At 34.2% G+C, this 16,135-nt stretch overlaps 1 protein-coding gene across 2 annotated transcripts in view; it reads right to left on the reverse strand.

Moving 5' to 3' along the window:
* STIM2 (stromal interaction molecule 2) overlaps positions 1 to 16,135 on the reverse strand; it is a 139,524-nt gene that overhangs the window by 5,031 nt on the left and 118,358 nt on the right. The window contains exons 7-11 of one of the 2 annotated variants that reach the window (XM_054729652.1): positions 15,496 to 15,673; positions 11,107 to 11,274; positions 10,303 to 10,403; positions 9,830 to 10,068; positions 2,201 to 2,477 (exon numbers count right to left, since the gene is read on the reverse strand). In XM_054729652.1, coding sequence (XP_054585627.1) covers positions 2,201 to 2,477; positions 9,830 to 10,068; positions 10,303 to 10,403; positions 11,107 to 11,274; positions 15,496 to 15,673 — 963 coding nt within the window. The remainder of the gene's footprint in view (positions 1 to 2,200; positions 2,478 to 9,829; positions 10,069 to 10,302; positions 10,404 to 11,106; positions 11,275 to 15,495; positions 15,674 to 16,135) is intronic. The other variant, XM_054729655.1, reaches the window with a different exon arrangement.

The following is a 16,135-nucleotide window of genomic DNA, read 5'->3' on the forward strand; positions in this document are numbered from 1 at the left end:
CGCTCTGTAAAATCTGGGGTATTTAAAAAATTAAATTCCGAGTAGAATAAAGGAATCGAGAAAAAAGCAAGCGAGTGCAAAGGGTTAAATGAGTGCATATGTGCATAATGCATTGGACATAAAAGATCAGTAAATAATAAATGTTATTATTTTGTAAGGGTTCTGGTGGCACAACACTTAAGACTGAACATAGAGAGGAGGACAAGTTTTCTGACTCTAAATTCTCATATTGCTGAGCTCGCTATGAATTTTTGATGTTGCTATTTGAAATGAAACTGAAAACTTCCATCAACTCAAAAAATTCTACTGGAAAGCATAGGTCTGGAGTTTTTCTACTAATTTATATACGCCACACAAAATGAGTTTTGTTAGTAAAGCCATCCTTCTGGTGACTGTAGTTATATTGCAAAGATTATACAAAGTAGCTAATTATAGAGTGCTAACCAAGCAAAGTTGTGTCAAATTCTCCAATTGTAATGAGAATATAAAACATGGACTATCTTCTTAGGAATATGCTATAATGATCACTTGCTAATCATAAAATTTACTTTCACTAGTAGATGAAACAATCATGCATGAAAATAATTGTTTGATGATGACATCGACTAAAGAATCCCATGATAGAGAGCTACACAGGATCTTGGAGACCATCCAATCCATTTCATCTGGTTTTGTTTCTCAGACAAGGACAGTAAGATTTTGGGGCTACTGTCCTTGGAAGCCTGTGGTTAGACAGAAAAACGGAGTCAGTTTCTGATTTTGCCATAAGTGCCAAAATCAGAAACTGACTGCCAAAATCAGAAACTGACTCCATTTTTCTGTCTAACCACAGGCTTCCAAGGACAGTGGTTTAGAAAGAGAGATCCTCCATTACAACAGGCCTCATGGAGCACTGGGGTCCCTAAGCTGGACCACCATACCCTGCCACTACTCCTTTTTATAGAAAAAAGTTGTTATGAATACAAATTCCTTCTTTAAGTTCCCCACAGTTTCTTAAACCTCTAGCATCTGATACTTCTTGATTACTATAAAGTGTTAGCACATAACGATAAATCATTAAGTGTCAACAAATATTTTTAAAACTCAGTCAGTCATATTCAATGTTTCTTTGTGCTCAAGTATATTTAAGCTCATGCCTTTATACTTTACATATAAAATAGTTAATAAGGTAAGTTTATGTTTAGAGACTTGAGTTATCTGGGTGCTATGGCCTTTTCTAAAAGCTGTATTGCAAAATATCTTCCTATGCCTGTATAGTGGGCAGAATTCTAAGATGGTCCCCAAATTCCCAGCCCTAGTACACAGACATCTTCTCCCAGTCAGTTATTTTGTTGTTGCTTTTGTTAATCCTCACCCAAGAATATTTTTCCCACTGACTTTTAGAGAGAGAGGGAGGGCGGGCGGGAGGGAGGGAGACAGTGATGTGAGAAAGACACATCGATTGGTTGCCTCCCGCACACACCCCAGCTGGGGCTGGGGGATCAAAACAGCAACACAAGTATGCGCCCCTGACCAGGAATGGAACCTGGGACTCCAGAGTGTGGGCCGACTCTCTAACCAGCGAGCACACCGACCAGGGCTCCCAGTTAGTTATTCAACCAAACATTAATATAGAAGGGATTTTGCAGATGTAATTAAGAGCATAAAGCATAACCCAGTCTACCTCAACACAGAGAGATTATCCAGGTGAGCCTTTTAAATTTGGGTCTAGAGATGAGAGATAGAGGCAGTCAGAGATTCAAAGCAAAGGAAGGATTTGACAGGAGGGAAACTCTCTGTTGCTGGCTTTGAAGATGGAGGCCACATGGAGAAAGGAACATCGGGCAGCTTCTAGGAACTGAGAGCAGCCCCTGCATGGGAACAAGACCTCAATGCTATAACACCAAGGCACTGAATTCTCCCACAACCAACTGAGCTTTGAAGAGGCCCCAAAGCTGCAGATGAGAGCGGAGCTCAGTCAGTGCCTCGATTTTATCCTTGTCAGATCCTGGGCAGAAAACCCAGCCACACCAAACTTGAACTTCAGCATAGAGAACTGAGAGCTAACAACTGGGTGCTGTTTGACATCACCAAGTTTGTGGTAAGTTCTTATGCAGCAATGGAAAACTGGAAAACTAGTAAGACACACCAGTCCTACCCACCCAACTCCCACCTCCCACACAGCAGCCCACCATATACGTAGTTTATTCACTGCCAATACCATTGCTTCTCAGCAGAGAAGTAAATGGCCTCCTCCTCCTCTTCACTCCGATAAAGAGCAGGGCAACTTGACACTGAGAGGATATCTGGATCAGGGGAGGCCAAGGAGTGCTGTGTGTGCTGGGGGTGGTGGGCGTGCCGAGGGTGTGGCGGGTGCGGAGCGGCGTGCGCAGGGAGCTGAGCTCGCTGGGTCTGGGGTGAGGATGGCACGATGCTGCGACGAGAGCGACACAAGCTACTGCTTCTGGCTAATGACCCAGCAGGTTTAGCCATGGTCCCTGAAAACCAAACATAAATTTTAAAAAAGCTCATAAAACCCTGTGCTCCTTTGTACACGCTGTAAATACTCACAAAAGAGAACTGATGTCACTAGTATGTAACCATTTAATCTACCTTTACTGAAATAAGTGACTGAACCATTATTACCATCCTCCATCACCTTTACTGCTCCTCAGGGAAGTTAAGAAATAAAAAATAAAATCTAACAAAAATGAAGTCAGGTCTAAACATAAATAGAAATGAACATAAACAAATTAGGTTTTAATATTAAATTTGACATTACTAATCAAAAAGATTTTAAAATTTACCCAACATAACAAATCCTTAAATTTAAAAAATCAACATAGCATATTTATAAGGAATTTGTACTTTGTTACAAAATAAATTTCAACATTAAAAGAAGGAAATTATCAGTAAAATATAAGTTGGATTTTTCAACGGTTTGATCCCTGGTTGGGGTGCATGTGGGAGGCAACTAGTCCATGTGATAGCCCCCTACCTCTCCTTCTCTCTCAAAAAAAAAAAAAAAAATCAATTAAAAAAAAGAACCCTAGCTGGTTTGGTTCAATGGATAGAGCATCGGCCTGTAAACTGAAGGGTCTCGGGTTCAATTCCGTCAGTGACACATACCTCAGTTGCAGACTTGATCCCTGGCCCTGTTGGGGCTTGTGCAGGAGGCAACCAATTAATGTGTCTTTCCGATCAATGTTCCTCTCTCTTTCTCCCCCTCTCCCCATCTCCCCTCTTCATTTCCACTCTAATAATCAATGGGAAAAATATCCTCAGTTGAGGATTAAAAAAAAAAAAAAAAAGATATTGCTTACAACTATACAATATTTTCCAAAATATTTTTCTTAATTATGCTGCCATGTCTTTTGCCTGAAAAAAATATATGAATCCCTATATTAGAGTTATATACACTTGGAGTTGAGGGTCTTTCTTCCTTGTTGCCTGAAGAGGACTGGATGGGGCTACAGACAGTTATAACACTATAAAATCACAGTATTAAAAAGCAGGCACTTTGACCTTTCAACAGCATTCCTTTACATAATGTGAATGTTTTACAACATGTTCAGGCTATTATTAATTTCCAATGAAGGCAGATATCCACCCCGCCTGTGATTTATAAGAGCAGTTAAATAAAACATCCGAGTTCATTATATAGAAATTTATTACTGAGATAATTTTCATTCTATTATCAATAATTAGATAAGAGAAGCACAGCGATTTAGTATGACTCTCTATTGCAAACTTTATTTCCTTATTCCAGAGAAGATAAATTTTGTTTTGTAATAAGGGATTCCCCCTGCCACCAACAATCAGAAATAGTAAGTCATATATGGACTTCTGGTTCTAGCAATATGGCAGTCAAAGATTACCTGACCAGCAATTCCCAACTCTCAACAATGCACTTTAAATACCCTCAAACACTTCAATACAACAATAGTTCTAAATGCAAACTTGCAAGGAAGAAAAAAAAAATCAGATGCCAAAACAGAGAGGATAAAAGAAAGAACTACTGGGCCTGTGAGTGACGGTGGAATTACTGTGGAGGTTCCCAGTCTCAATAATTCAATGGTTTGGGTTTTAATTTGGGGATATAAAAGACATCTTGAGCCCACATAAAGTAAGGAATAGGAATTGTGAGTGTTCTGGATAAAAGCTTGGGTCTAGATAGGCTACATTCCTTAGTGAAAGCATGTTTTAAAAAATAATCTCTTTAAAATAGCTCAGTAAAAAACTTCAGACAGGAGAAGGCAATAGTTAAAGTCGTTCTTAGAGAAAAATTTGTAGCCATAAAATCATACATTAAGGAAAAAAGGAGAACTAAAAATTCATAAGCTAGGTGTCTAAATAATAAAACAAAAAAAGTAAATTCCAATAAAGAAAATAAAAGAGCAGAAATAAATGGAGAATATCAACAACAAAAGCAGTTCTTTGAGGAATGACAGAGTGAGTGAAATAAAATAGTCAAATTATGCCAGATTAATCAAGGATAGGAAAACGAAAGGATTTTTAGATATAAGTGAAAATTTTTAAATCATGTAAAATACTATGGACAACTTTAAGCCAACAAATTTTAAAACTCAGGTAAAACAAACAATATTTTAGAATCACATAACTTAAAACTAGGCTTCTATCCATTATAAGAAGCTAAATCAATAGTTTGGAAAAAAAAAATCTGCCCCCTTCTCTCCTGCCAAAAATCCTTTAAGCACAAATAATCAGAGTATGGAATAAAAATTCAAAACATTTATTGGGGATTATTATGGGTCAGGATCTGTTCTAAGTATTTTACAGGTATTATTATTTAAATTACAAAATAATTACACAAGGTGGGTTACATTTTATAGAGACTCAGAGACAGAGCTTCCTACAAGGCTACAGAAATAAAAAATAATGGATGTTTTATGAGATATTCAAAACAAAATACTGGACAACATTAACCTATAAGGTGAGGGGGTATGATACATATAAATGGTGGTGGTAAGGATTCAAATCTAAGCAATCTTGTTCCAGAGCCCACATTCTTTTAATTTTGCTTTTATTTATTGATTTCACAGAAGAGGGAGAGAGAGAGAGAGAAAGAGAGAGATTTGTTGTTTCACTTATTTCTTATATGTGCCCTGACCAGGGATCGAACCCACAACCTTTGTGTTTCAGGATGATGCTCTAACCAACAGCTACCCAGCCAGGGCCAGAGCCCACATTCTTAACCGCTACATTTTACTACCTCTATTTAAAAGTAGGAAAGAATGGGATAGAAAAATAGGCATATTCCTTGACTTACTTTGTGATGCTAGTTTTACTAGTAACCTTGATATCAAAATCAAACAGTGTTCGGAAGGAAAAATTATTGGCTAAACGAATGTATGACTAAAGATATAAAACCCTAAATAAAACAATATAACAAACCAAATCCAATTTATCATAAGTCATAATGTACTGTTTGCATAATAAATTGGATTTGGCTTGTCACAATGTTGTTTTTATAATAAATTGGATTTGTTTGCTATATTATTTTGAGTTTGTACATATTTAATTAAATAGATTACAATTGCACGGAATAAAAAAAATAAAGCAAGTGATCACCTCAAAATATGTAGAAAAAGCTGGTAAAATTTACATCCATTGATTTAAAAGAAAAATCATTATTAGCAAAATAGGAATAAAAATTAAATTTCTTAATTCAAAAGCAATCTACCAAAAATGTAGACAGAAAAAAATCACACTTCATGGTGAAATATTATTGGGAACATTCTTTTTAAAGTCAGAAATGGCAATCACTACTACCTACAATCACCACTCTTATTCAACAGTTTACTGGAGGCTTTAGATTGAACAGCAAGGGGGGGAAATCATAAGGATTAGGAAGAAAACAGCAACTCATTATTATTGTCTATACAAAAAAATCCAAAAGGTCCTTAGAAGAGAATTCAATGTTTCTGTATACAAGATCAGCATATCCAAATCAACAGCACTTCCCTAAACATCAGCACAAGCTATCATACCTAGAAATTAACCTTTAAAACAAAAGATACACAAGAACTACACAGAGAAAATTATAAATTTTACTTAAAGATATAAAAGTAGGTCTCAAGTGGATTTATGAATAATATTTGTTCCCAAATAAGTCAGTAAATTCAAAGAAATTCCAGTAAAAGCCCAATAGAATTTCATAAGCTGATCCTAAAAAGACCAAGAGTAGCAATTCTGAAGCTGAATAATAAATGAAGGCTTTGACCTACCAAACCTCAATACTTACTATGAAGCTATAAGTAGCAACTAAGGCAGAATGGGACCAATGAAAGAAAACAGAGAACCGGGAAGCATTTAAGTGTCTATGGAGAGAAGTGGTGTCAAAATTCAGCAGAGACAGAGGAGAAATGAGGCTGGGACAACTCTTTATCTAACAATGATATATTTTGTTCACAATATGAACAAAAGTAACTTCTAGGTATATTAAAAGACTAAGGGATTAAAGCAAAACTTAAAAACTTTTAGGACAGCTAACAAAATCTACCACCTTCTGAAAAAGACATAAAAAGCACAAATCATAAATTTGTCATTAAAATGTTTTTTTAAACTCTTCTGATTAAAAAAGAAAATAAATAACATAGCACAATAAAAAAGCAAAGGCAAATCCTAGGAGAAGATATCTTCAACCCTCAAAAAACCAGTTAACATTTAAAAAAAATTTCCAGATCAGTAAGAAATCCTGGAGAAAACTCCAAAGCAGGAATAAAGAACTCAGGAAGGAATCTGAACAAATGTCAATAAATGATATGGTACTCGATCTCAATAGTCATCAAGGAAATAAAATTTTTAGTAACAGTAAGGTATCATATAACAGAGATAATAAATTTGATTGCAGCATTTTTAAACATCATATTAACTTCAAAATCAACTTGTACTTTTTTCATATTTAAAAGTTCAAATTTCTATATCACAATCACTGAAAAGTTAAGATAATTATTCACATTTAATGCTAAGTGTTTTAATGCACATATGAATATCTTTTCCCTCAAGTTATAAACCAAATCACATCATTCGAAGTATTGTAAGGATGTAAGAAGACAGGCTCTCATATATATAGTGGTTGTGTAAACTGATAGAACCACTTTGAGAGCAACTTGGCAATGACTAGTAATCCATTTCTAGGTGTTCACCCAGAGAAACCCTCAGAGCTACGACATGGAGACGAAGGTAAAGATGCTCATTGTAGTAGTATTTTATAAGGGGAACAAAAAAAAGGGAGAAAGAACCTATCTCCATACAAAAAAGTGATAAACTGTGGTTTATTATTACAATAAATAAATAAATACACTGTGGTTAACTTATATTAAACAGTTACAGTGAATTTAATTAATCTATATGTAAACATGGAAAATTTATAAAACAGTTTTGAGCAAAAAGAGTTAAAAACTATACATCAATATGTATAGTTTGATAACATTTATGTAAATTTTAAAATAAATAATAATTGTATCTATTGCTTATGGATATACCTGCATGTAATAAAAGTACAATAGGCTTTAGAATGTAAACAACTTTAGAAGAGTGGGAAAGGGAGGCGATCTGGTTTAGCTGTAGCTGTAATGGTTTATTTTGATAGAGATGAATAAAGCAAAATGTTAATATCTGTTTACCTTTGAAGTAGGTGTTTTTAGGAATATCTGAAAGGCTTTATAATAACAGACGTTAAATAAATTGCTACTGCATTCCCACTGTGAATGTTTAGCAGTACTATACAAGTACCAACAGGAAAACAAACAATCATCTGCTCCTACCCACACAGGGCTAACCTTTGATAGTATCTTCTCTGTCTTTTTTCCTTACAAATATTTAAATACAGACAATATTATGCTATGTATATACAGTTTTACAACCTTACTTTGCTCTTCACATGCCATAGGATGTTTGCTTTTCATTATTTCACACTTACACAGCTTACATACCCAGAGTACAAATTTAAAACTGCTCAGGAGGGTATATAATGAAGAGCCTTTATCCTACCTTAGACCCTCATCCTACTGCCAGGGGTTTCTTATTTATCAGGTCTAGAAATTATGCTTTTGTAACTAAGCAGAGTGAAGTATCTCTATTGTGCCACTGGGTGGAGGCAAAGCTCTCCAAGTATAATTTTTGGTATGAGTTATTTTTCAGAGATAATAAATTTGATCACAGCATTTTTAAACATCATATTAACTTCAAAATCAACTTGTACTTTTTCATATTTAAAAGTTCAAATTTCTATATCACAATCACTGAAAAGTTAAGATAATTATTCACATTTAATGCTAAGTGTTTTAATGCACATATGAATATCTTTTCCCTCAAAAAAAGTACTTTAAAAAAATCTAGTCAATTTAGGGAATACATCTTCATGCACACTTTTGATGGTGCATAATTATGCATTCTAAGGAGGCACTGCAACATTAAAAAAAAAACTTTAGTTTTCAAACAGCATCATATACCTATGAATCCATGTTATATTTCATAAGCTGATCCTTATTGGGGCATATAATTCAAATAAACACAATATTCAAAGAGCAGAGCTGGCCCAGATCTAGATATAACTCTGCAACCATCACTATCTTGCAGCATAGGGCCAGTGAAATGAGTGAGGTCACACATTCAGTACTCATTACATTTATAATCTGTCCTCTTCTCCCTCCTCTTATAAGATTTAGTGCCTCCGCAATCTGTTTGCATTAGCTGTCTACTGGTTTCATTTTTCCAACCTTAGAATTAAAACCACAGAAATGAACATAAACAAAAAATCACCATTTATTTGCAAATTTAGAGATTTCTTTCATAAAAATGTTTTAAAAATTAGAACCCTTTCTAAATCATAATTTCAGGAAAGCTATAATTAAATAGAAAAACTCAAACTGGAAATGCTCACATAGCATGATTTATCTCAAAGACTAAAATCTCCATGTAAGTTTTCAATCAATCAATAATTAACTTCTGCTCTCCATTCTTTGGACTCCTGTTCTATAAACACTGTTTTCATAAATATCAGAAAGGTTGGGAAAAATGAAGTCGGTAGGCAATAATAAGGATAATGATTTCTAATACATAAAATACACCATTTTAAATTCAAACTCTCTTTAACTTTGCGAAAAGTCCAGATACTTATTAATAAATTCTGAAATTTATTAATAAAATCTAAAATATTTAAATTTTACTTTCCTGCCAAAATGTATTCTTTACCATGTAAAATTTTTTCAAAGAATAGAACATAACAAAGGAATTGTACATTTTCTAGCAACAAAAAAATCTATAAAATTTCCTAAACATAGACATAAACACAGTTTAATTTTATATAAAGGTAAATTGATTCAGTGCTTTATGAGTCAACACTCTTTCAATAAAAGCACAGAATTGGGAAAGGAAAACAAAATATTAAATAAACATGCTACTGAGAATGTCAACTCAATTTTTTAAAAATTACAGGCTGGCTGAAAGTCACACAGTTGGTTAGTTAGTGGCAGAGCTAGGATTGGAACACAGGATTAGAGCTTGCCCTAAATTTTACTTTGTACTATAGATTACGCTACTTTTTGAAAGAATGTTTTTCTTCAAAGCTCAGCCCTTCATTCATAAAAGTGATTTAGCATGTATGATGTATTATACACACACACACACACACATACACACACACACACACACACACACACCTTAGACAGTATTCTCAAAGAGTAAACACAAATTAACAACAAAAAGAGAAAACAAAGAATGTACGAGATGTTTTATCATAGCCTTCAAAGTAAATGCTCCATAAACGGCGTGGTGTAAAGTTACTTTAAAGCTATCCCAATTCTCTTTTGAACTCATCACTTACCAGGAAACTGTGACACTATCGGAGGTGTGTCTTCATCTAAGTCATCAACTCCTCCAGCGATTGGATACGGTGGAATGGAGACTCTGGGCATCACCACCCAGCTGTGGTCAGAATAAAGGGAAGAGGTCAGGCTGGGGAGCCCCGAGTTATGGGCTATCTGGAAGCCACAGATCTTCTCAATCTGTTGCCAGCGAAACAGTCGTTCTCGTAAACAAGTTGTCAGCTCGCTGAGAGCTTTCCTGGAAAAGACAACATAGAAATTGTTTGTTATTTCAAGTCGTCCTTAATATGGCAGTGAAAAAAGACAACTACATGAATAGACCATGCCAATTAGCTAATTTCAAGAAGAAATTACACACTCTTAGAATTAGTATGAATTATGTGATTATACATGACCAAATTAAAATATAGATTGTCCCAAGAATTACATATTTCAGCACAGTGAAAATAAACAACTAAAATAACATTCTTACTTTGCTTCCAGAATTTTGTGGTCTACCTCATCTAGGGAGGAGCTGTGTGCAACATGCAGAGTCCCGAAGACTGTGCTTCTCTTCTTTTTAATTTTCTCTGCCTAGAAACCAAAGGAGAGAAAAATAAGGCTAGGTTTGGAGAAAACATACATATATTAATGAAGTTTATTTTGTTATAAAAATATTAATAATCATAAAATCAGTGAAAAATTATTAGTCAATAATATATAGCCCTATTTTCCAAAAAAGAAAATAGATGAGGGAAAAAACAAACATGCTTTCCCAACTTAAACAATATGATTAAAAACTCTGTTCTGGAGAATTTGTCTCTTATTTCTGTCATTCAGAGAGACCTGAATTTTTTACTAAAACTAACAAATAACATCATATCCTACTGCAATAGAGGTGTTAGTGAGTGAACTGAACTCTTTTTTGTGTGTGTGCTACATATCAGATTAATACTTAATCGTATTTCACACAATTTAATAAAGTCAGACATTAATTTCTAGTAACTACTGACCTGAATCAAATATGAAGCAGCAACCTAGAGGAGAAAAGCTCTGTATAAAACATTTATAATGATAATAAGGATGACTTTTAAATGACACTAAGGTCATTCTGAAAGGTATACACCTCTTTAAAGAAAGCAATTCTACTTTACAGCCTATGATTATGAGTCAATTAATATCAATAAGTTCCAGTTCAAAAAAAGAATCTGCAATAATAAAAATTTATTCATATCTTTGCATTCCAACTGGCTAATCCTTCTAGAAATTTAATAAGTTTTGAAATATAATAGAGTACCTCATCCTTAGCAATAGCTAATTGCATTTCGGCATTCTGTCTTTTAATATTGTAGTACTGTACTTCTACTTCATGTGTCAACTGAAGCCATTTTTGAAGTGCATCTGGAACAGACCAGCTGCTTCTGAGTTCAAATTCTTTTTCAGCCTTTTTTAAAGCCATTCGAACCTGGATGGGACAGGGATGGAGAGAGGAAGGGAGAGGAAGGAAGAAAAGAGAAAAAATGTTTTTAAGATATTCAAATTTAAAAATTTTAAAGAAATTAAGATATTTTAGTACCCAAATTAAGAGAAAAGGCCATTTTAATTATGCTCTTTGTAAACACCATTTTAAATCACAAAGTCTAAAACAACATATTTCTGACATTAAAACTTAAGCTGAAGTTTTAAATGCATCTTAAATTCACTAAGCAAAGTTGTAAAACCAGAGGATAGAGGGGACCCACATAGACCTTAAGCTGTAATATTTAGATTTTATATTTCATTATAACCAGACTCACTAAGAGTGAAAAAAATAAGTCGAGGGCATATAAAAACTAAAACTTATCACACCCTTCTCATAATGCATTATATGTTTATGAAGTAGGATATGAATAAGTGTCCAAAATAGGGTGAATATCTGTTCTACTGCCCCTTCTAACGTTCCCCCAAAGCCCTACTATATACTCCGTAACTATACACTCACTGTTCTGGAGAATTTTTACCAATGCTATTTAATCCACTGTTCCTTATATACCAAAAAGTAGATAAATTGTAAATGTCGAGAAAGTAGATTCTGACTGAGAGTCCATCTGATTTTTCCATGAGAAACCATGCATAGCCTTCAGTGCCCAAGTCTTCCTGTCAGTGCCCTTGAGGGGAGCCAATGCTTAGTGTGGGAGGTGGTATTACATGCTAAGGAAAATACTCTTAAGGAAAGCGCACAAAGAAAAAGGACACAAAAGGAAGAGACAACCCACTCTAGGAATGATTCACTTAAACTATTAGAATTCAAGCTAAAGATATGTAAAGACACATGATGAAATTTATGGAATTGCATATATGCTGAAGACCTTCAGACAGAGTAAGGAGTGAGTTATGGAGAATCCTGCTTCTGAACACCATAACTGCAAATTAGTTTTCCTCAGGCTAAGTAAGGTAACTAAAACTCCACTCCTAAACCAACATGCAGGAGAATGTTTGATCTAAAAACCCAACGTATTTAAGTAAACTTTGTTGTTTGCCAGATTAAACTAAGAGTACTATACACAAACTTTTGATGAAGAAACAGAATGGCTGTCAGATACTGTAAGAAAAAAATATGCAGAAAGTCTTTTTTAAAAGTCTAAAATTTAAGAACAAAAATTCATAATGGACACTAAGTAGATAAATCAGAAAACGAATATTAAAAGCAAGGATAAGATCACTGAGAACAAATCCTAAGCAACATTTGCCTGACACAATTCACTGTGCAATGTGCTTGGGACAATACTGTGTTTAATAAGAAGCTTGGCTAAGCTGTGTGGCGTCCCGCTAATCTCTCAGGAAGAGCGAATGTGAGCTCAGGTCCTGTGATGTGCATAATACCAAAAAGTGAAGGGCTGCAGGCCCTTCTTCTGACAAGATTTTAAAGCTAAATTTTCTTATGTAGTTTTTATTGCCAAAGAAGTATACACAGAATCTGAACAAATTTCACTGAAGTTTTTCTTTTTAATCATTAAAATTTTCCTTAATGTTAATCCTTACCTTCTTATAATAGCAAACTATTCTTCTGCTAATTCATAAGTTTATCATTTGACCTAAATTCCAACCCTTAGATTGAATTACATTGTTATTTTTATGGGAATGGATCTAAAATTGAGTAATTAATAGGTTTCACAAATTATGAATTATTAAGTTTAAAAATATAATAATTATTGACAGTTTTTTGTGTAAAACAGCAATAAGTAAAAACATGATATTAGAAATAAACAGCCTAAACATCTGAAAACCTAGCTTTTAGATGCAACTTGAGTCGTTATTACCTCTCTGACCTTCAGCAAATTCTTTACTTTCTAAGGCTGACTATCTCATGTAGAGCAGGGGTACTATGAATTGTTCTGACTTCAGCTTCTTTAGACTTTAAGAAAAAAATTACATATGTGAAAAGAATTTACACAAAAGATAAAGTGGTACTATTATTTACCCAAAAGTTTTGTTTTAGGGTAAAGAACACTATATAAAATATGTACCAGATTCTCTTGCCTTCTAATTTTGAGAAGTTGATTTATCCCCCAGACAAAATACAGTAATGCTTCTAACTATGTAGAATGTGGATTATATAACAATGTACTGAAATTAATTTCCCAGTTAAACTTACTTCCATAAACAAAGCCTTTAATAACATTAAAGGAAAACATGGACTCTGGAATATGACATGCAGTATCTTGACTTTGCCACTTAATCTTGCCACTGTGTGTCCTAAGGTAAGTTATTTAACCTCTTTACATATCTCATCTGTAAATGAGGGTAATCTCTATGTTTTGTGAAGATTAAAATTTAGCAATGAACCATTTGTAATATGCATAAAACACATAAACACTCATAAAAGTATGTTTCTTATTTCTATAATCATATTGGATAGAGATCTTTCTAAATACCAATTTCTCTCTTTTAAACTTACTTCTTACTGACTCCAGATCTCATTAGGATTCTTTGTACTGAGACATCATATCATGGTAATCTTAGGGTCTCCATGCCAAAAACCTCAGATGAGAATGTTAGTGATTCTTGGGCATTCTTTTCTATTGTCTTGTCCCTCACTGTGAAATAGTCACCTATATAATACTGCTATCAGTTTATATCTCCATAGTGTAGAGAATTCCCACTACTGCTTTCTGATTTGTACTTTTTTATCTGCAAAGTTCAGTAAAACAGCTAACAAGCTTTTAATTTAGTACTGGGAACAAACCAAGAGTTAGAAGTCTCAGTGGGAACAGGCAGGGAGTTCTCACAGAAGTAAAGGGCAAAGTATCTAAGTCTTGAACACTATAATTTTAGCTAGGCCTTTTTTGTTGTTGTTAACCTCCTGTTCTTTACTATGTTCTGTACATAAGTGTTTTTGGTTGTTGTTTTCTCAGGTAAATAGAGCCTGACTACAAATATGTCTAGAAGGCAACTTAAAAGAACAAACTCTTTCCAGGGAAAAGGTCCAAAAAACAGATGTCTGGAGGTATACGGAAAGAATAGTTAGCAGTTAATAAAAGAGATGGCTGACTGCATTTAGTAAAAAAAATTACAAACTCAAAAGAAGTAGTAATTGCACTTTGAACATTTTCTCAGGAGCTGAAATTGGAACTCATTCATCACATCATTTTTATTTCTTATTTAGCACTTGACTAAGAAGGCAACAATGCAGAAAGCAAAGTGGAAGGCAGAACACCTAGGTTCTTAGCCCTGGTTTACAACTGAGTCACTCTCTAATCTTGAGAAAGTTTTCTCCTCCTCATTTTGTCCCCCCAGTTTATTTATCAATAATACAAGGGTCAGAGTCAAAAAAAGGAGATGAGACCATGGAACCAGAGGTTGCAGTGACATGCTTTGAAGATGCAGGAAGGTGCCAAGAGCCAAGAAATGCAGTCGGCCCCTAGAAGTTGGAAAAGCAAGGAAACAGATCTTCCCCTAGGGCCTCAAGAAGGAATGCAGGCCTGCGGACCTATTTTAAACTCTGACTTTGAGAACTGTAAGACAATAAATATGTGTTGTGTTAAAGCCACTAAGTTTGTGTTAATATTTTATAGAAGGAATAAAAAACAAATATATCTGCCTATAATTAAATTCTTCCAGAACCACCACCCACAGGACTATCCAATGCTTGAATGCCTATTATCCATCTTGAGTAAATTCATAGTAGAAGTAAATATTAGAAAGGACATCCTTTAGACCAGCAGTCACCAACCTTTCAGACTTCACGGACCACCAGTAGGCAACTGATGCTTTAGAGTCTAAAGTTTAGACAACCTCACTCAGATTCTATTCTAAAGCCAATTAATAGGACTCAAATGGATGTTTAATAGAGATTCTTTACCTTTGCAGAGAAGTTTAACATTAGACATACTTTACTAGGTTACAGTTGAGAACGGAAACATTACAGATGTTAAATTAAATAAACGCATTACATTTACTCAAGACAATTGATAAGGCCTGGGATGAGATTTCATGAATGAGAGAACATGATGGAAACTTTATCTTTTAGTTACTACTTTGTTATTTTGCTAAAAGGATTTTGACCAATGCAAACAATATGAACAAATGATTCTTTGATTAACTGAAGAGTATACAATGAACTAAATGTACAAGATTGAACAAAAACAAAAAACTCAGAATGGCAATACAAATATTCTAACAAATACTTTTTTAAAAATGTAAATACCTGTTCCAATTCCTGCTCTGCATATTGACGTCTACTCAATTCACTTTCAGCTCCCTCCCTTAGCTCCTTTAGCCGACAAGCCTCTTCCTTTGCGAAATTGATTTCATCCATCATTTTGCGCTCTAGATTTTGCTTTTCTACAGCAACATTTCTGTTTTCTTCCTGTGCCTTTTCAAGTCTTAAAGAATAAAAATATAATTCCTCACAAGTTTCCAAAATTTCATTTTGTTAAATAAAAAATAAATATATATCAAGCAGTAGGATATATGCAATCAAAATTTGTAGAATTTTCTATTAATCTTAAGTCTGGATAATAAAATCATTAGGTAGCCTATTATATACAGCTATTTTGGTTATCTTTTTTTAAATATATATTTTTATTGATTTCAGACAGGAAGGGAGAGGGAGAGATAGAAACATCAATAATGAGAATCATTGATCAGCTCTGGGCATGTGCCCTGATGGGGAATCGAACTGTGACCTCCTGGTTCATAAGTCTATGTTCAACCAACTGAGCCACACTGGCCAGACTATTTTGGTTATCTTGAGATCAAAATACAGGGATAACAGGGAAATACTCTTTAACAAAGAGACTTTTAGGAAATACAGAATTATTTAAATCATGTCAAAAATATAACAA

The sequence above is a fragment of the Eptesicus fuscus genome, chromosome 2 (assembly GCF_027574615.1).
Source record: "Eptesicus fuscus isolate TK198812 chromosome 2, DD_ASM_mEF_20220401, whole genome shotgun sequence".
Lineage (NCBI taxonomy): Eukaryota > Metazoa > Chordata > Mammalia > Chiroptera > Vespertilionidae > Eptesicus > Eptesicus fuscus.